General features: G+C 42.2%; 1 protein-coding gene across 1 annotated transcript in view; it reads right to left on the bottom strand.

Moving 5' to 3' along the window:
• Window positions 1-3,411: 3,411 nt before the first annotated feature.
• LOC138673111 (RNA exonuclease 1 homolog) overlaps window positions 3,412-22,316 on the bottom strand; it is a 227,187-nt gene continuing 208,282 nt past the window's right edge. Inside the window, exon 19 of the mRNA XM_069761765.1 lies at window positions 3,412-3,534. Within this exon, the coding sequence (XP_069617866.1) occupies window positions 3,446-3,534 (89 nt within the window). The 3' untranslated portion in view covers window positions 3,412-3,445. The remainder of the gene's footprint in view (window positions 3,535-22,316) is intronic.

Raw genomic sequence — 22,316 nt, 5'->3', positions numbered from 1 at the left:
AGATCACTGATCTGACATGCAGCGCTGCAGGCTTCACAGTGCCTGCTCTGAGCAGGCTCTGTGAAGCCACCTCCCTCCCTGCACGACCCGGATCCGCGGCCATCTTGGATCCGGGGCTGGAGGGAGCAGGGAGGGAGGTGAGACCCTCGCAGCAACGCGATCACATCGCGTTGCTCCGGGGGTCTCAGGGAAGCCCGCAGGGAGCCCCCTCCCTGCGCGGTGCTTCCCTGCACCGCCGGCACATCGCGATCATCTTTGATCGCGGTGTGCCAGGGGTTAATGTGCCGGGGGCGGTCCGTGACCGCTCCTGGCACATAGTGCCGGATGTCAGCTGCGATAAGCAGCTGACACCCGGCCGCGATCGGCCGCGCTCCCCCCGTGAGCGCGGCCGATCGGCTATGACGTACTATCCCGTCCAGGGTCAGATAAGCCCAGGGCACCTCGACGGGATAGTACGTCTAAGGTCACAGAGGGGTTAAGTTAACTAGAGGCTTGGGCTGAAAAATGGCAATTGAGGCTTAATGTACTTAAATACAAGGTCTTGTTCTTTGGCATAGAAAATAAAAAAGGAAAAATATGTATTAAATTGTAAAATAGTCACTAAAAAAGACTTTGTAAAAGGGTGGACAACAAACTCAACTTAAGTAACAAGTGCAAGACCGCTGCTGCCAAGGCAGATAAAATAATGGGATGCATTGGGAGGTATTATAGATGCTTATGAAAGGAACATCGGTTTACCTCTATACAAGTCACTCGTGCAGCCACACTTAGTATACTGTGTAAAATTTTGATATTAAATGTTTAAAAAAGATATAGGTGAATTAGAGCACGTGCAGAGAACAGTAACCCAGGTTATTAAGGAAATGGGTGGACTGCAATACCAAGATGGGTTATCAAACGTGGGGTTAGTCAGTTTGAAAATTAGAAGGCTTAGGGGCAATCTAATTACAATGCACAAATGTATCAGGGCACAGTGCAGATATCTTTCTAATGATCTTTGTACACCTAGGCCTGCGATGGAGACAAGAGGCAATCCATTACATCTAGAATAAATAAGGTTTAAGTGCCATTATAAAGCTGGGGTCCAGGTTCACCATTTTATATTAAAAAATATATCCGATTTTGTCTGCTGAGAATCGCACAAATGTATGTATGGTGATCCGGATCTCATCCGTGTGCAATGCCAGGATGCGTTTCTTTCTCAAAGAAGTTTCCATGTGTCATTAGTATCTCATTCGTATGGTGAGATTTTCTCACACACTTGCAAAATGAGCAAATAATGGCTGAGCCTTTCCTGTCACCTGCCCAATGCCTGAGAATTTCTCGGAAGTCACACTGATGGTCCGTGTGCTGTGCTATTTTTTTTCTCACACCCATAGACTTGCATTGGCATTTCTCAGCTGAGATACGCAGACAATCGCAACATGCTGCGATTTCACTTGCATGCGTAATACAGACGAGGAAAAAAAAAACGGATGATGGGAGCTGCCCCATAGATTAACATTGGTCCGAGTTCTATGGGATTTTTTATCGCTGAACACTCATCCGTATTACGCTGTAGTGTGACCCCGACCTTACAACGATGTAATATTCCAACAGCAGGCTGTACAGTCAAATTTTTACATAGGGGTCTGGATACTTCCATTTCTGGCAGATTATCTACAGCAACTAAAACCTGGACAGGGTGATTGCTCTATCAAATCAAATGCAAGAGAAAAAGTGGTATATGGACTTAGAGTAATCAGATAGGACTCATCTACATTGCATTGCACAGTATTTTATTCTTTTAATAAGAAAATGTCTGGAGTGTACCCAAAAATGCAACTATTCACTCTAAATACTTATCAAATGTAAAATAAATACTGTATTATAGCCTTAAAACAAAGTTCGTTGCACTGTATTTATCACCTCTTCCCAGTTCCATTAGTTTACCTTTCACCGCTAGAATATAAGGGCATACATAGACATTTCCACGTCGACTGGCCACGGGTCTGCCAACCAGAGCGAGACAGTCAGTGCAGTGGACTGATTTGTTCAAATGTCTGAATGCGCCACAAGATGCAGGCTCGCTGCCCCTCCTGTAAAGCCAGTGACAGCAGTGTAACCAATACAAACATTATGACAAGTTTCAGGAATAGAGATCTTCTAGATACTCTTCCCCATGTTTAAAGAGACTATAAAAGAATGCACGTACACGGGAGGCTGATTGATAAAGCCAAGTAAGCAAAAAAACAAAACACAAAACCTTGTTAATTTGGGAAGGTTTTCAGAAAAGGGGTGTGACCTAACAAGGCATCACACTTAGCTTATGGCTTACATTTAAAGCAACTAATAAATGTTACAGCTCATTCACATGTAATTTTTCTCATACAAATGCGAGCAATGTTTTTCACGAATAGTATTTGTAGATATGAAAGTGTAAGGGGCTGTTCACAAGACCAATTGTCTCCTAAGTACAGAATTGCAGAGACCTGTCCAAAATTGATCAAAGTGTCAGATCAAAATCTGCAAGTCAATGGGTCCATGGAGAAAAAATTTTTTTTCAGTGTGCGGTGTGTTTTTTTTTTTTTTTTTCCACAGACTGAATTTGGGGAGTAAATGGATGGGAAAGTGTCTCCCATCAGAGAAAAACTGATGCAACTCTGATAAATCTGGAGAATTTTTAAAATGGTTTACAAGACGTCATTCTGCTTTTTTTCCACATACAAGGAAAGACCGAATTTTTATCTGTGACATCAAACAGCATGCACTACGCTGATAATCTGGCACATTTTATGGCTGTTTAGTAGATAGCGTAAATGTAGATGAGAGACAGTATTGCAAAATCACCCTGGTTGCAGAAATCTCCATTCCTGACAGTTTCTGGAGCTTGTGCTTAAATTTCTGCAAGTCCCATAATGGTGAAAGGGACACTCAGCACATTAAGTAACAACTCTGCACTGTGCTAATTTACCCTAATAAGGATCACAGTCTAAGGATCCTTGAGCTTGTATGCCTAAAACCTTTTATTTATCAATTCAAATTTAAACCTTACAAGTCAGAATTATCTTTTCAGAATGCTACACGCTATAGTTTGCTATAGGTAAAGAGCAGGCAATTTCTGTACCACTCTGGGCCGGCAACGTTTACTGTAGAACACGAAGACTTTCTATTATTGTTTGCACAGTAAATCCACACATGTTCAGTATTCTTTATTTGGAAAGATTAAGGTTTAAGTGAAATAGCACAATTATACACATTCTTTACAATCTCACAAAGCAATATACAAACAAATTAAATTTTTTTACTTATATTTTTTTTTAACAAACTGAAAAGCTTGAAAAACATGGACATTACAGCATGGAGAGTAACAATTCACGAACCAAACTTTTAAAGTATATACAAAATATGAAGGAAAAAAAAAAAGTTAAGGAAAGAATGAGTAGGGGCTGTAGTAGATGTAGTCTTATCTCCTGCCTTTGGTATCTTCTTTCACTTTCCAGATAATCAACTCCATACATGCAGTAGCATCTTCAGTTGAATCATGACCACCAACTAGATAAGAAAATAAAATGAAAACTGTTTAAAGAAAACCTGTTGGCTGATTCATGCAGCCCAAACTACAAGAGGCATAAATCAGAGACCAGTCATTTGACATAAATATGTTTTACACTAGAATTCTGCAACCTTTCATAAAAAGGCTACTTTAAAATAAAGGCCAGAGACAAGGAATGCCCGTTCCTTCCTTATGTGCATGTATAGCGAGACTAGTACAGTGAATTAAGGTGAGATACGAGGCAGGGAGTAGCTGGCAGGGGACAAGGTAGAAGGACAGCCCTGACCTACATTCACAGGTCTCTATATAGGTATGTAAAGGTGAACGCCTGTCAAACTAAGAGAGCATGGAGAAACATCTGTGACTAGTCATCAAAGTCACCTCATCTCCATCAGCATTTTAAAGGATTCCTTGAAAAGCAAATTTATGTACAGTCATGGTCAAAAGTATTGACACCCCTGCAATTCTGTTAGAGAATACTCATTTTCTTCCTGAAAATGATTGCAAACAAATTATTTGGTATTATCTTTATTTAATTTGTCTTAAATGAAAAAAAAAAACACAAAAAGAATTGTCAAAGCCAAATTGGATATAATTCCACACCAAACATAAAAAACGGGGTGGACAAAAGTATTGGCACTGTTCGAAAAATCATGTGATGCTTCTCTAATTTGTGTAATTACCAGTACCTGTAATTTACCTGTGGCACCTAACAGGTGTTGGCAATAACTAAATCACACTTGCAGCCAGTTGACATGGATTAAAGTTCACACAACCTCTGTCCTGTGTCCTTGTGTGTACCACATTGAGCATGGAGAAAAGAAAGAAGACCAAAGAACTGTCTGAGGACTTGAGAAACCAAATTGTGAGGAAGCATGAGCAATCTCAAGGCTACAAGTCCATCTCCAAAGACCTGAATGTTCCTGTGTCTACCGTGCACAGTGTCATCAAGAAGTTTAAAGCCCATGGCACTGTGGCTAACCTCCCTAGATGTGGACGGAAAATAAAAATTGGCAAGAGATTTCAACGCAAGATTGTGCGGATGTTGGATAAAGAACCTCGACTAACATCCAAACAAGTTCAAGTTGCCCTGCAGTCCGAGGGTACAACAGTGTCAACCCGTACTATCCGTCGGCGTCTGAATGAAAAGAGACTGTATGGTAGGAGACCCAAAAAGACCCCACTTCTTACCACGAGACATAAAAAAGCCAGGCTGGAGTTTGCCAAAACTTACCTAAAAAAGCCTAAAATGTTTTGGAAGAATGTTCTCTGGTCAGATGAGACAAAAGTAGAGCTTTTTGGGCAAAGGCATCAACATAGAATTTACAGGAGAAAAAAAAAAAAAGAGGCATTCAAAGAAAAGAACACGGTCCCTACAGTCAAACATGGCAGAGGTTCCCTGATGTTTTGGGGTTGCTTTGCTGCTTCTGGCACTGGACTGCTTGACCGTGTGCATGGCATTATGAAATCTGAAGACTACCAACAAATTTTGCAGCATAATGTAAGGCCCAGTGTGAGAAAGCTGGGTCTCCCTCAGAGGTCATGGGTCTTCCAGCAGGACAATGACCCAAAACACACTTCAAAGAGCACTAGAAAATGGTTTGAGAGAAACCACTGGAGACTTCTACGGTGGCCAGCAATGAGTCCAGTCCTAAATCCCATAGAACACCTGTGGAGATCTAAAAATGGCAGTTTGGAGAAGGCACCCTTCAAATATCAGGGACCTGGAGCAGTTTGCCAAAGAAGAATGGTCTAAAATTCTAGCAGAGCATTGTAAGAAACTCATTGATGGTTACCGGAAGCGGTTGTCGCAGTTATTTTGGCTAAAGGTTGTGCAACCAAGTATTAGGCTGAGGGTGCCAATACTTTTGTCTGGCCCATTTTTGGAGTTGTGCGTGAAATGATCAATGTTTTGCTTTTTGCTTCATTCTCTTTTGTGTATTTTCATTTAAGACAAATTAAATGAAGATGATACCAAATAATTTGTGTTTGCAATCATTTTCAGGAAGAAAATGAGTATTATCTGACAGAATTGCAGGGGTGTCAATACTTTTGGCTATGACTGTATATCAGCCACAAGAGCAATTACAGCTCACTCTCCCTTCTTCCCTCACCATCCTCCAGTCACGCTTGTCTGAATGACCTTTCTTCCCCAGTGGAGATCTTGCACAGGCACCATCATTCCTTTAAGTAGCACATGCAGAGATCTATTGGTCCGTTTCTCAAAGAGTCATCAGGACTTGACTGTGAGCACTCAGTCAGGGAAGGCAAGAAACTCGGTGAACGGAGGACATCTGTGAACTGGGAATGAGGGACAGGGGCAGGGAGAAGTAACTGCACTTGTGGCTCATTTACACAAAAAAAAATTCAGAAAAACAGTTACTTGGGAATGGAATAATATGGGTTTGAAAAAAAAGGTATGGAATTAATCCCCATTATAGCAATCCAACAAAAATTAAATAAAAATGTGTGTTGCTATAATGAAGTCTGAAAAACCTTGTGTACATGATTGTCCATGCCATATGTTTTACCCTATACAAAAATATATATAACCAGACGAAACCAGAAGTAGACTAGAGCAAAACTATCATGTGTCTTTTTTTATTTTTTTATAAATATCTGACGTGAAATCAGAATAAACCTTCCACAAGCTTCTCACAATAGTTGGTCGGAATTTGGACCCATTCCTCCTGACAAAACTGGTGTAACTGATCCAGGTTTGTAGGTCGCCTTGCTCGCACCTGACTTTTCAGTTTTGCCCAAACATTTTCAATTGGATTGAGATCAGGGCTTTGTGATGGCCTCTCCCAAACACGGACTTTGTCAAAATGGTAACAAAGTGGCTTAAGGATAACAGTATGCTTCGGGTCATTGTCCATTTGGAAAACCCATTTCCGCTCAAGCTTTAACTTCTTGGCTAATGTATTGAGATGTTGCTTCAGTATTGACACAATCTTCTTTTCTCATGATGCCATCTATTTTGTGAAGTGCACAAGTCGCTCCTGCAGCAAAACAACCCCACATGATGCGGTCACCCCTGTGTTTCACAGTTGAGATGATGTTCTTAGGCTAGCAAGCTTCTTCCGTTTTCCTCCAAATGTAACGATGGTCATTATGCTAAAAAAATTCAATTTTAGTCTCTAAAAACTAAGGGCTTGGTTCCGGTGAGCATTTGCAAACAATCTGGCTTTTTCATGTTTCTTTTGGAGTTATCACTTCTTCCTGGCAGATCAGCCTTTTAGCCCATGTTGATACATTACTCGTTTCACTGTGTATATTGACACAATCTTACCAGCTTCTGCCATCATCTTCACAAGGTTTTTTGCTTTTGTTCTTGGGTTGATATGTACAATTTGGATCAAAGCACGTTCATGTCTGGACACAGAACCCGTCTCATTCCAATGTGATATGATGGCTAGACATTCCCATCTTGTTTGTACTTGCATATATTTGTTTGTACAGATAAACGAGGCACCTTCAGGTATTTTGAAATTGTACCCAAGGATGAGCCAGACTTGGGAAGTCCACAATTCTCTTCCCGATATCTTGGCTGATTGCTTTAGACTTTAACATAATGCTACACAAAGAAGCAGTGCGTTTCAGGTGTGCATTAAAATACATCCACAGGTGTGTAACTCAGATGTTGCCAAAACCCTAGTAGAAGCTTCCAAACACAAGACAATGAGATAGACCAGGGGTGTCAAATTGCATTCCTCGAGGGCCGCAAACCATGCGTGTTTTCAAGATTTCCTTAACTTTGCACAAGGTGCTGTAATCATTATGTGTGTAGGTGATTAAATTATCACCTGTGCAGTACAAGGAAATCCTGAAAACATGACCTGTTTGCAGCCCTTGAGGATTGCAGTTTGACACCCCTGATATAGACAGTTCAGAATTGTTTAACCCCTTCCCGACCATTGATGTCATGTACGCGTCATGAAAGTCGGTGCCAATCCGACCTGTGACACCTATGTGGCGTCATGGAAAGATCGCATTCCTGCAGATCGGGTGAAAGGGTTAACTCCAATTTCACCCGATCTGCAGGGACAGGGGGAGTGCTACTTCAGCTCAGGGGGGGTGGCTTCACCCCCCTGTGGCTACGATCGGTCTGATTGGCTGTTGAAAGTAAAACAGCCAATCAGAGCGATTTGTAATATTTCACATATGAAAACTGTGAAATATTACAATCCAGCCATGGCCGATGCTGCAATAGCATCAGCCATGGCTGGAGACCCTGATCTGCCCCCCCACCACCACCGATCTCCTCCCCAGCCCTCCGTTCTGTGGTCCGCTCCCCATCCTCCTATCCGCTCCCCCGTGCTTCAATCCCCCCCGTGCTCCCATTCCCCCCCTCATACTTATCGATCCTCCCAGTGTCCGTCCGTCCGTCCGTCCTCTCCATGGGCGCCGCCATCTTCCAAAATGGCGGGGGCATGGGCAGTGCGCCCGCCAAATCTGCTGGCCGGCAGATGCGTTCCATGCACATTTTGATCACTGTGATAGGTTTTATCACAGTGATCAAAATAAAAAAAATAGTAAATGAACCCCCCCTTTATCACCCCCATAGGTAGGAACAATAATAAAATAAAGAATTTTTTTTCCCACTAGTGTTAGAACTAGGGTTAGGGATGTGCACACATTCTGGTCTTCTGCGGATTTTTCCCGCAGCGGATTTGATAAATCCGCAGTGCAAAACCGCTGCGAATTTATCGCGGTTTTTCTGCGGATTTCACTGCGGTTTTACATTGGAGCAGTTGTAAAACCGCTGCGGAATCCGCAGAAAGAAGTGACATGCTGCGGAATGTAAACCACTGCGTTTCCACGCAGTTTTTTCCGCAGCATGTGCACAGCGTTTTTTGTTTCCCATAGGTTTACATTGAACTGTAAACTCATGGGAAACTGCTGCGGACCCGCAGCTGTGGAAACGCTGCGGATCCGCAGCGTTTTCCACAGCGTGTGCACATACCCTTAGAATTAGGCTATGTGCACACAGTGCGGATTTGGCTGCGGATTCGTAGCAGTTTTCCATCAGGTTTACAGTACCATATAAACCTATGGAAAACCAAATCCACTGTGCCCATGGTGCGGAAAATACAGCGCGGAAACGCTGCGTTGTATTTTCTGCAGCATGTCAATTCTTTGTGCGGATTCTGCAGTGTTTTACACCTGTTCCTCAATAGGAATCCGCAGGTGAAATCCGAGCAAAAACACTGGAACTCCTCGGTAAATCCGCAGGTAAAACGCAGTGCTTTTTACCTGCGGATTATTCAAAAATGGTGCGGAAAAATCTCACGAATCCACAATATGGGCACATAGCCTTAGGGTTAGGGTTCGAATTAGAGTTAGGGTTGGAATTAGGGCTAGGGTTGGAAATAGGGTTAAGATTAGGCTTGTGGTTAGGGTTATGGTTAGGAGTGTGTTGGGGTTAGGGTTGTGGTTATGGTTGGCATTAGGGTTAGGGTTGGGATTAGGGTTGTGGTTGCGTTCAAAAAGTCAAATGGTGCTCCCTCCCTTCCGAGCCCCGACGTGCGATAAAACAATGGTTTACCCCCACATATGGGGTACCAGCATACTCTGGACCAACTGGGCAACAACTATTGGGGTCCAATTTCTCCTGTTACGCTTGTGAAAATAAAAAATTGCTTGCTAAAACATTTTTAGAGGAAAGAAAAATGATTTTTTATTTTCACGGCTCTGCGTTGTAAACTTCTGTGAAGCACTTGGGGGTTCAAAGTGCTCACCACATATCTAGATAAGTTCATTGAGGGGTCTAGTTTCCAAAATGGGGTCACTTGTGGGGGGTTTCTACTGTTCAGGCACATCAGGCGCTCTGCAAACGTAACATGATGCCCGCAGACCATTCCATCAAAGTCTGCATTCCAAAACGTCACTACTTCCCTTCCGAGCCCCGACGTGTGCCCAAACAGTGGTTTACCCCCACATATGGGGTATCAGCGTACTCAGGAGAAATTGGACCCCAAAAGTTGTTGTACAATTTGTCCTGTTACTCTTGTGAAAATAAAAAATTGCGAGATAAAAAATAATTTTTGAGGAAAGAAAAATGATTTTTTATTTTCACGGCTCTGAGTTATAAACTTCTGTGAAGCACTTGGGGGTTTAAAGTGGTCACCGCACATCTAGATTAGACCTCCCATGGAACTAGTTTCCAAAATGGGGTCACATGTGGGGGAGCTCCAATGTTTAGGCACACAGGGGTTCTCCAAACGCGACATGGTGCCCGCTAACGATTGGAGCTAATTTTTCATTCAAAAAGTCAAATGGCGCTCCTTCCCTTCCGAGCCCTGTCGTGTGCCCAAACAGTGATTTACCCCCACATGTGAGGTATCAGTGTATTCAGGTGAAATTGCCCAATAAATTTTAGCAACCATTTTATCCTGTTGCCCATGTGGAAATGATCAAATTGAGGCTAAAAGAATTTTTTTTCTAAAAAAAAAAAGAAAAGTATTTTTTCATATTTACGTATCAATTTGTGAAGCACCTGGGGGTTCAAAGTGCTCACTATACATCTAGATAAGTTCCTTGGGGGGTCTAGTTTTGAAAATAGGGTGACTTGTGGGGAAGCTCCAATGTTTAGGCAAACAGGGGCTCTCCAAACGCGACATGGTGTCCGCTAACGATTGGAGCCAATTTTTCATTCAAAAGTCAAATGGCGCTCCTTCCCTTCCGAGCCTTGCCGTGTGCACACACAGTGGTTTATGACCACATATGAGGTATCTGTGTACTCAGGAGAAATTACCCAACACATTTTAGGATCCATTTTATCCTGTTGCCCATGTGGAAATGAACAAATTGAGGCTAAAAGAATTTTTTTGTGAAAAAAAGTACTTTTTCATTTTTACGGATCAATTTGTGAAGCACCTGGGGGTTCAAAGTGCTCACTATGCATCCAAATAAGTTCCTTGGGGGGTCTAGTTTACAAAATGGGGTCACTTGTGGGGGAGCTCAAATGTTTAGGCACACAGGGTCTCTCCAAACGCAACATGGTGTCCGCTAAAGATTGGAGCCATTTTTTCATTGAAAAAGTCAAATGTCGCTCCTTCCCTTCCGAGCCCTGTCGTGCACCCAAACACTGGTTCCCCCCACAGTGGTTTACTCCAACATATGGGGTATCGGCGTACTCAGGACAAATTTTACAATAATTTTTTCCTTCCATGTTGCTTCTGCTGCTCTGAAGCACCTGAAGGGTTAATAAACTTCTTCAATGTGGTTTTGAGCACCTTGAGGGGTGCAGTTTTTAGAATGGTGTCACTTTTGGGTATTTTCAGCCACAGACCCCTCAAACTGACTTCAAATGTGAGGTGGTCCCTAAAAAAATGGTTTTGTAAATTTTGCTTTAAAAATGAGAAATCGCTGGTCAAGTTTTAATCCTTATAACTTCCTAGCAAAAAAAAAAAAATTTTTCCAAAATTGTGCTGATGTAAAGTAGACATGTGGGTAATGTTATATATTAACTATTTTGTGTCACATAACTCTTTCGTTTAACAGAATAAAAATTCAAAAATTGCGAAATTTTCAAAATTTTAGCCAAATTTCCATTTTTTCACAAAAACGCAAAAATTATCGACCTAAATTTACCACTAACGTGAAGCCCAATATGTCACAAAAAAAAAATCTCAGAATCGCTAGGATCCGTTAAAGCGTTCCTGAGTTATTACCTCATAAAAGGACACTGGTCAGAATTGCAAAAAATGGCCAGGTCATTAATCCCTTTCTGACATCTGACGTACTATCCAGCGGAGGTGGGGTGGGCCCATATGCCCACCGACGGGATAGTACGTCATACGCGATCGGCCGCACTCACGGGGGGAGCACGGCCGATCGCGGCCGGGTGTCAGCTGAATATCACAGCCGACATCTGGCACTATGTGCGAGGAGCGGTCACGGACCGCCTCCAGCACATTAACCCCTGGCACACCGCGATCAAACATGATCGTGGTGTGCCGGCGGTATAGGGAAGCATCGCGCAGGGAGAGGGCTCCCTGCGGGCTTCCCTGAGACCCCCACAGCAACGCGATGTGATCGCATTGCTGTGAGGGTCTCCTTACCTCCCTCTCTGCAGCAGGCCCGGATCCAAAATGGCCACGGCATCCGGGTCCTGCAGGGAGGAAGGTGGCTTACCAAGTGCCTACTCAGAGCAGGTGCTTGGTAAGCCTGCAGTGCTCTAACTCAGATTGCTGATCTGACAGAGTGCTGTGCAATCTGTCAGATCAACGATCTGTGATGTCCCCCCGTCCCCCCCCCCCCGGGACAGAGTAAAAAAAATAAAAAAATTTTTCCAAATGTGTGAAAGAAAATAAAAAGTCCTAAATGAAAAAAATATATATTATTCCCATAAATACATTTCTTTATCTAAATAAAAAAAACAATAAAAGTACACATATTTAGTATCGCCGCGTCCGTAACGCCCCGACCTATAAAACTGGCCCACTAGTTAACCCCTTCAGTAAACACCGTAAAAAAACAAAAAAACACAAAATGAGAATGCTTGGTCTGGGGGAAAATGTGTGTAAATGGGTTAGTAACTGGCTAAGTGATAGAAAGCAGAGGGTGGTTATAAATGGTATAGTCTCTAACTGGGTCGCTGTGACCAGTGGGGTACCGCAGGGGTCAGTATTGGGACCTGTTCTCTTCAACATATTCATTAATGATCTGGTAGAAGGTTTACACAGTAAAATATCGATATTTGCAGATGATACAAAACTATGTAAAGCAGTTAGTACAAGAGAAGATAGTATTCTGCTACAGATGGATCTGGATAAGTTGGAAACTTGGGCTGAAAGGTGGCAGATGAGGTTTAACAATGATAAATGTAAGGTTATACACATGGGAAGAAGGAATCAATATCACCATTACACACTGAATGGGAAACCACTGGGTAAATCTGACAGGGAGAAGGACTTGGGGATCCTAGTTAATGATAAACTTACCTGGAGCAGCCAGTGCCAGGCAGCAGCTGCCAAGGCAAACAGGATCATGGGGTGCATTAAAAGAGGTCTGGATACACATGATGAGAGCATTATACTGCCTCTGTACAAATCCCTAGTTAGACCGCACATGGAGTACTGTGTCCAGTTTTGGGCACCGGTGCTCAGGAAGGATATAATGGAACTAGAGAGAGTACAAAGGAGGGCAACAAAATTAATAAAGGGGATGGGAGAACTACAATACCCAGATAGATTAGCGAAATTAGGATTATTTAGTCTAGAAAAAAGACGACTGAGGGGCGATCTAATAACCATGTATAAGTATATAAGGGGACAATACAAATATCTCGCTGAGGATCTGTTTATACCAAGGAAGGTGACGGGCACAAGGGGGCATTCTTTGCGTCTGGAGGAGAGAAGGTTTTTCCACCAACATAGAAGAGGATTCTTTACTGTTAGGGCAGTGAGAATCTGGAATTGCTTGCCTGAGGAGGTGGTGATGGCGAACTCAGTCGAGGGGTTCAAGAGAGGCCTGGATGTCTTCCTGGAGCAGAACAATATTGTATCATACAATTATTAGGTTCTGTAGAAGGACGTAGATCTGGGGATTTATTATGATGGAATATAGGCTGAACTGGATGGACAAATGTCTTTTTTCGGCCTTACTAACTATGTTACTATGTTACTATGAGGCAAAAAACAACGCTTTATTATCATACCATCGAACAAAAAGTGGAATAACACGCGATCGAAAAGGCGGATATAAATAACCATGGTACCGCTGAAAACGACATCTTGTCCCGCAAAAAATGAGCCGCCATACAGCATCATCAGCAAAAAAATAAAAAAGTTAGTCCTGAGAATAAAGCGATGCAAAATTAATTATTTTTTCTATAAAATAGTTTTTATCGTATAAAAGCACCAAAACATAAAAAAAATATAAATGAGGTATCGCTGTAATCGTACTGACCCGAAGAATAAAACTGCTTTATCAATTTTACCAAATGCAGATCTGTATAAACGCCTCCCCCCAAAAAAATTCATGAATAGCTGGTTTTTTGTCATTCTGCCTCACAAAAAATCAGAATAAAAAGCGATCAAAAAATGTCACGTGCCGGAAAATGTTACCAATAAAAACGTCAACTCATCCCGCAAAAAACAAGACCTCACATGACTCTGTGGACTAAAATATGGAAAAATTATAGCTCTCAAAATGTGGTAACGCAAAAAATATTTTTTGCAATAAAAAGCGTCTTTCAGTGTGTGACGGCTGCCAATCATAAAAATCTGCTAAAAAACCCGCTATAAAAGTAAATCAAACCCCCTTTCATCACCCCCCTTAGTTGGAAATAAATATATTTTTTTTATTTTTCCATATTTTCCCATTAGGGCTAGGGTTAGGGGCTAGGGTTAAGGCTACAGTTAGGGTTGGGGCTAAAGATGGGGTTAGTTTTGGGGTAAAGTTATGGTTAGGGTTTAGATTACATTTACGGTTGGGAATAGGGTTGGGATTAGGGGTGTGTCAGGGTTAGAGGTGTGGTTAGGGTTACTGTTGGGATTAGGGTTAGGGGTGTGTTTGGATTAGGGTTTCAGTTATAATTGGGGGGTTTCCACTGTTTAGGCACATCAGGGGATCTCCAAACGCGACATGGCGTCCGATCTCAATTCCAGCCAATTCTGCGTTGAAAAAGTAAAACAGGGCTCCTTCCCTTCCGAGCTCTCCCGTGTGTCCAAACAGGGTTTTACCCCAACATATGGGGTATCAGCGTACTCAGGACAACTTTTGGGGTCCAATTTCTCCTATTTGTCCTGTTACCCTTGGGAAAATACAAAACTGGGGCTAAAAAATTTTTGTGGGAAAAAAATGATTTTTTATTTTCACGGCTCTGCGTTATAAACTGTAGTGAAACACTTGGCGGCTCAAAGTTGTCACAACACATCTAGAGGAGTTCCTTAGGGGGTCTAGTTTCCAATATGGGGTCACTTGTGGGGGGTTTCTACTGTTTAGGTACATTAGGGGCTCTGCAAACGCAATGTGACGTCTGCAGACCATTCCATCCAAGTCTGCATTCCAAATGGCGCTCCTTCCCTTCCAAGCCCTCCCATGCGCCCAAACAGTGGTTCCCCCCCACATATGGGGTATCAGCGCACTCAGGAGAAATTGGACCCCAAAATTTGTTGTCCAATTTGTCCTGTTACCCTCGGGAAAATACAAAACTGGGGGCTAAAAATATAATTTTTGTGGGAAAAAAATGTTTGTTTTATTTTTACGGCTCTGCATTATAAACTTCTGTGAAGCCCTTGGTGGGTCAAAGCGCTCACCACACATCTAGATAAGTTCCTTAGGGGGTCTACTTTCCAAAATGGTGTCACTTGTGGGGGGTTTCAATGTTTAGGCACATCAGTGGCTCTCCAAATGCAACATGGCGTCCCATCTCAATTCCAGTCAATTTTGTTGGAAAATTGCGAAATTCTCAAAATTTTCGCCAAATTTCCATTTTTTTCACAAATAAACGCAGGTAATATCAAAGAAATTTTACCACTATCATGAAGTACAATATGTCACGAGAAAACAGTGTCAGAATCACTGGGATCCGTTGAAGCGCTCCAGAGTTATAACCTCATAAAGGGACAGTGGTCAGAATTGTAAAAATTGGCCCGATCATTAACGTGCAAACCACCCTTGGGGTTAAAGGGGTTAAGGTCAAAATAGGCTGGGTCATTAAGGGGTAAAAGGCATAGTAATCTTCATGTATGTAAACTTTTGACTTTGGTTTAGGGCATTTGTATTACTTACTGCAACCTCTCTCTCATTCTGGCATATGGCAAATAATAATTATGGTAATCCTAATTGACCTAAAAACAGGAAAGGTTTATTCTGATTTCATGTCAGATATTGAGAAAAATGAAAAACATACATGTCTTTTTATACAGTGTACGTGAACTTCTAATTTCTTTTCCAATAATTTTTATTGAATTTTATATTAAAAATAGGGTAATACTTTTTCAAAACATTTTTTGACTTTGGTAGAATAACAAATGGAAGGGAGAGGGAGGGAAGGGAGAGGGAGGGAAATCCAGGGAAGGCAGTGAGAGGGAGTGAGAGGGAAAAGGACTTAAAGGAACCATTAGTCAATTATAACAGTAATAACGTAATTACACAAGTAATAAACAGGGAATAAGATAGAAACAAGTAAAATTCTGTTATATCTTCACAAAATAATTCTGACCATCAAGCCCATTTCTTGGCGAACTTAAAACAATTGTTGACCATGGCGAGTTTATGTTCAAAAGACCTGTAAATGCAATCCTATGTCCTGAATTGAAGGTGGGTTGGGTTTTTTCCAGAAAAATGCAATACTATTTTTTGTTACTGGTAATATATATACTACTAGATTGTGGCCCGATTCTAACGCATCGGGTATTCTAGAATATGCATGTCCCCGTAGTATATGGACAATGATGATTCCAGAATTCGCGGCAGACTGTGCCCGTCGCTGATTGGTCGAGGCAACCTTTATGACATCATCGTCGCCATGGCAACCATTATGACATCTACGTCGATACTGTGCCCGTCGCTGAATCAGACACGTGAGATGTCTACGTCCTTTATGACATCATCGTTGCTGTGCCCGTTGCTGATTGGTCGAGGCCTGGTGGCCTCGACCAATCAGAGACGCGGGATTTCTACGTCGATGCTGTGCCGGTCTCTGATTGGTCGAGGCCTGGCGGCCTCGACCAATCAGAGAGCCGGGATTTCCAGGACAGACAGACAAAGACAGACAGACAGACAGATGGAAAAACCCTTAGACAATTATATATATATAGATGATGGGTCTCAGGGATGAATCTAGTTGGTCCCCAACTAAAGAGAGGAGTGCGAGTTAGGGTGAAAGGGTTAGATTCTTATTCAGGATAGTATTAATGAGGTCTCCAATCTTTTCCCACAAGAGCTTGAGTTTTAGACATTGCCAGAAAACGTGGAACAAACTACCATATTGACCACAATTCCTCCAACAATCTGGGGTATGCTCTGGATCAATTCTAGACAATCTAGCTGGGGTGAAGTACCATCTCGTGAGGAGTTTGTAGAAGGACTCATGAAGAGTCATGGAGATGGTTGCAGAGTATGTAAGTGATAATGCATGTTCCCATTCTGTAGTATCAACGTTCAGATGAAGTTCTGACCCCCATTTTAGCAAGTTGGGTGTTTTAATTCAGTGTGGTTATTAAACCATTTATAAATATAAAGTTCCTTGCGAAAGTATTCGGCCCCCTGGAACTTTTCAACCTTTTCCCACATATCATGCTTCAAACAAAGATACCAAATGTAAATTTTTGGTGAAGAAACAAGTGGACACAATTCCATATAAATGCACCTGCTCTGTGATAGTCTCAGGGTTCTGTTTGAAGCACAGAGAGCATCATGAAGACCAAGGAACACAACAGGCAGGTCCGTGATACTGTTGTGGAGAAGTTTAAAACCGGATTTGGATAGAAAATTATTTCCAAAACTTTAAACATCCCAAGGAGCACTGTGCAAGCGATCATATTGAAATGGAAGGAGTATCATACCACTGCAAATCTACGAAGACCCGGCCATCCCTCTAAACTTTCATCTCAAACAAGGAGAAGACTTATCAGAGATGCAGCCAAGAGGCCCATGAGCACGCTGGATGAACTGCAGAGATCTACAGCTGAGGTGGGCAGTCTGTCCAAAGGACAACAATCAGTCGTACACTGCACAAATCTGGCCTTTATGGAAGAGTGGCAAGAAGAAAGCCATTTCTCAAAGATATCCATAAAAACTGTTGTTTAAAGTTTGCAACAAGCCACCTGGGAAACACACCAAACATGTGGAAGAAGGTGCTCTGGTTAGATGAAACAAAAAAATAAAAATAATCCCACTTTTTGGCAACAATGCCAAACTATATGTTTGGCGTAAAGGCAACACAGCCTTATCACCCTGTCAAACATGGTGGTGGCAGCATCATGGTTTGGGCCTGCATTTCTTCAGCAGGGACAGTGAAGATGGTTAAAATTGATGGGAAGATGAGTGGAGCCAAATACAGCACCATTCTTGAAGAAAACCTGTTGGAGTCTGCAAAAGACCTGAGACTGGGATGGAGATTTGACTTCCAACAAGACAACAATCCCAAACACAAAGCAAAATCTACAATAGAATGGTTCTCAAATAAACATATCCAGGTGTTAGAATGGCCAAGTCAAAGTCCAGACCTCAATCCAATCGTTTGTGAACAGCAGTTTTCAGCTCTTTCCTTAGATTCTCGATCTCTATCAAACCTCACTGAGCTCAAGCTGTTTGCCAAGGAGGAGTGGGCAAGAATTTCAGTTTCTCGATGTACAAAACTGATAGAGACATACCCCAAGCGAACAAAGTATTACGTTAACCCCTTAATCCCATATGACGTACTATCCCGTCGAGGTGGGGTGGGCTTTAATTCCCACCGACGGGATATTACGTCATACGCGATCGGCCGCGTTCACGGGGGGAGCGCGGCCGATCGCAGCCGGGTGTCAGCTGCCTATCGCAGCTGACATCCGGCACTATGTGCCAGGAGCGGTCACGGACCGCTCCCAGCACATTAACCCCCGGCACACAATAAATTAAAAAAAAATATTATTCCCATAAATACATTTCTTTATCTAAAAAAAAAAAAAAGAAAACAATAAAAGTACACATATTTAGTATCGCCGCGTCCGTAACGACCCGACCTATAAAACTGGCCCACTAGTTAACCCCTTCAGTAAACACCGTAAGAAAAAAAAACAAAACGCTTTATTATCGTACCGCCGAACAAAAAGTGGAATAACACGCGATCAAAAAGACAGAGGTAAATAACCATGGTATCGCTGAAAACATCATCTTGTCCCGCAAAAAACGAGCCGCCATAAAGCATAATAAGCAAAAAAATAAAAAAGTTATAGTCCTGAGAATAAAGCGATGCCAAAATAATTATGTTTTCTATAAAATAGCTTTTATCGTATAAAAGCGCCAAAACATAAAAAAAATGATATAAATGAGATATCGCTGTAATCGTACTGACCCGACGAATAAAACTGCTTTATCAATTTTACCAAATGCGGAACGGTATAAACGCCTCCCCCAAAAGAAATTCATGAATAGCTGGTTTTTGGTCATTCTGCCTCACAAAAATCGGAATAAAAAGTGATCAAAAAACGTCACGTGTCCAAAAATGTTACCAATAAAAACGTCAACTCGTCCCGCAAAAAACAAGACCTCAGATGACTGTGGACCAAAATATGGAAAAATTATAGGTCTCAAAATGTGGAGACGCAAAAACTTTTTTGCTATAAAAAAAAAGCGTCTTTTAGTGTGTGACAGCTGCCAATCATAAAAATCCGATATAAAAAACGCTATAAAAGTAAATCAAACCTTCCTTCATCACCCCCTTAGTTAGGGAAAAATAATAAAATTAAAAAAATGTATTTATTTCCATTTTCCCATCAGGGCTAAAGTTAGGGCTAAGGTTAGGGCTAGGGTTGGGGCTAGGGTTGGGGCTAAAGTTAGGGTTAGGGTTGGGGCTAAAGTTAGGGTTAGGGTTTGGATTATATTTACGGTTGGGATTAGGGTTGGGATTAGAATTAGGGGTGTGTCCGGGTTGGTGTGGTTAGGGTTACCGTTGGGATTAGGGTTAGGGGTGTTGTTGGATTAGGGTTTCAGTTATAATTGGGGAGTTTCCACTGTTCAGGCACATCAGGGGCTCTCCAAACGCGACATGGAGTCCGATCTCAATTCCAGCCAATTCTGCGTTGAAAAAGTAAAACAGTGCTCCTTCCCTTCCGAGCTCTCCGGTGCGCCCAAACAGGGGTTTACCCCAACATATGGGGTATCAGCGTACTCAGGACAAATTGGACAACAACTTTTGGGGTCCAAGTTCTCTTGTTATCCTTGGGAAAATAAAAATGTGGGGGGCTAAAAATCATTTTTGTGGGAAAAATAAGATTTTTTTATTTTCGCGGCTCTGCGTTATAAACTGTAGTGAAACACTTGGGGGTTCAAAGTTCTCACAACACATCTAGATAAGTTCCTTGGGGGGTCTAGTTTCCAATATGGGGTCACTTGTGGGGGGTTTCTACTGTTTGGGTACATCAGGGGCTCTGCAAATGCAACGTGATGCCTGCAGACCAATCCATCTAAATCTGTATTCCAAATGGCGCTCCTTCCCTTCCGAGCTCTGCCATGTGCCCAAACAGTGCTCCCCCCCCCCCACATATGGGGTATCAGCGTACTCAGGATAAATTGGACCTCAAAAGTTGTTGTCCAATTTGTCCTGTTACCCTTGTTAAAATACAAAACTGGGGACTAAAAAATCATTTTTGTGAAAAAAAAAAGAATTTTTATTTTTACAGCTCTGCGTTATAAACTGTAGTGAAACACTTGGGGGCTCAAAGCTCTCAAAACACATCTAGATAAGTTCCTTAGGGGGTCTACTTTCCAAAATGGTGTCACTTGTGGGTGGTTTCGATGTTTAGGCACATCAGGGGCTCTCCAAACGCAACATGGCGTCCCATCTCAATTCCAGTCAATTTTGCATTGAAAAGTCAAATGGCGCTCCTTTCCTTCCGAGCTCTGCCATGCGCCCAAACAGTGGTTTATCCCCACATATGGGGTATCAACGTACTCAGGACAAATTGTACAACAACTTTTGGTGTCCATTTTCTCCTGTTACCCTTGGTAAAAAAACAAATTGGAGCTGAAATAAATTGTGTGTGAAAAAAAGTTAAATGTTCATTTTTATTTAAACATTCCAAAAATTCCTGTAAAACACCTGAAGGGTTAATAAACTTCTTGAATGTGGTTTTGAGCACCTTGAGGGGTGCAGTTTTTAGAATGGTGTCACACTTGGGTATTTTCTATCATATAGACCCCTCAAAATGACTTCAAATGAGATGTGGTCCCTAAAAAAAATGGTGTTGTAAAAATGAGAAATTGCAGGTCAACTTTTAACCCTTACAACTCCCTAATAAAAAAAAAATTTGTTTCCATAATTGTGCTGATGTAAAGTAGACATGTGGGAAATGTTACTTAAGTATTTTGCATGACATATCTCTGTGATTTAAGGGTATAAAAATTCAAAGTTGGAAAATTGCGATTTTTCAAAATTTTCGCCAAATTTCCGTTTTTTTCTCAAATAAACGCAAGTTATATCGAATAAATTTTACCACTAACATGAAGTACAATACGTCACGAGAAAACAATGTCAGAATCGCCAAGATCCGTTGAAGCGTTCCAGAGTTATAACCTCATAAAGGGACAGTGGTCAGAATTGTAAAAATTGGCCCGGTCATTAACGTGCAAACCACCCTCGGGGCTTAAGGGGTTAAAGGGGCCGAAAAATATTGCATGCCCCACTTTTCAGTTTTTGAATTTCCACAAAAATGTAAAATAACCAATAAATTTCGTTCAACTTCACAATTGTGTTCCACTTGTTGATTCTTCACCAAAAATTTACATTTGGTATCTATGTTTGAAGCATGACATGTGGGAAAAGGTTGAAAAGTTCCAGGGTGCAGAATACTTTCGCAAGGCACTGTAGCTGAAGCTCTAGAAAATATTACGTCCAGGATTGCAGATAAGGTTAATAACTGGTTCTGAAACTAGAGGCTTTTTAAGAAGGAAGAATTTTAGTGAACTTCTAATTTCAACTGTATATATTTCCATAAACTTTGATCTCCTTCAAAGAAAAATAAGACATTTTTCTTACGTTGATTTTTTCTTTTGTAAAAACACTAAACTATCCTACCTCTGAAGCACTGATTACATACACCATGAAAGTTACAGTGCCAATGTGCTGGTTTCACTACATGTCCGATAAGTCCCCATTTTGGTATCATAAGCTTCACCTCTCCAAGTCAACAGCAAAATACTCCTTACAAATTAGGAAACCATTTAAAAAGGTAACCGGTAGCGTGAAGAAAAAAAACACACTTTTAACCTGCAGATATGGGGTTAATCTGCAGGTTAATAGTATTGTGAATGACACTGGTGCCTGCACTGAATATCCAACCACCAGCAGTCTGGTTTTAATTACAGGGCTTTTGCCGATGTGCAGGGCCGGCTCCAGGTTTTTGAGGGCCCCGGGCGAACGAGTCTCAGTGGGCCCCCCCAACCCCCCCTTTAACACATTTATACCACGATTCATGATGCACGTAGCCCACGCAGCCCACGCAGTATGTAACGCACAGCCCACGCAGTATATAACGCACAGCCCACGCAGTATATAACGCACAGCCCACGCAGTATATAACGCACAGCCCACGCAGTATATAACGCACAGCCCACGCAGTATATAACACACACAGCCCACGCAGTATATAACGCACAGCCCACGCAGTATATAACGCACAGCCCACGCAGTATATAACACACACAGCCCACGCAGTATATAACACACACAGCCCACGCAGTATATAGCGCACAGCCCACGCAGTATATAACGCACAGCCCACGCAGTATATAACGCACAGCCCACGCAGTATATAACGCACAGCCCACGCAGTATATAACACACACAGCCCACGCAGTATATAGCGCACAGCCCACGCAGTATATAACGCACAGCCCACGCAGTATATAACGCACAGCCCACGCAGTATATAACACACACAGCCCACGCAGTATATAGCGCACAGCCCACGCAGTATATAACGCACAGCCCACGCAGTATATAACGCACAGCCCACGCAGTATATAACGCACAGCCCACGCAGTATATAACGCACAGCCCACGCAGTATATAACGCACAGCCCACGCAGTATATAACGCACAGCCCACGCAGTATATAACGCA

This window comes from Ranitomeya imitator, chromosome 1 (assembly GCF_032444005.1).
Source record: "Ranitomeya imitator isolate aRanImi1 chromosome 1, aRanImi1.pri, whole genome shotgun sequence".
Classification (NCBI taxonomy): Eukaryota; Metazoa; Chordata; class Amphibia; order Anura; family Dendrobatidae; genus Ranitomeya; species Ranitomeya imitator.
This window is presented reverse-complemented; position numbering and strand designations above follow the sequence as displayed.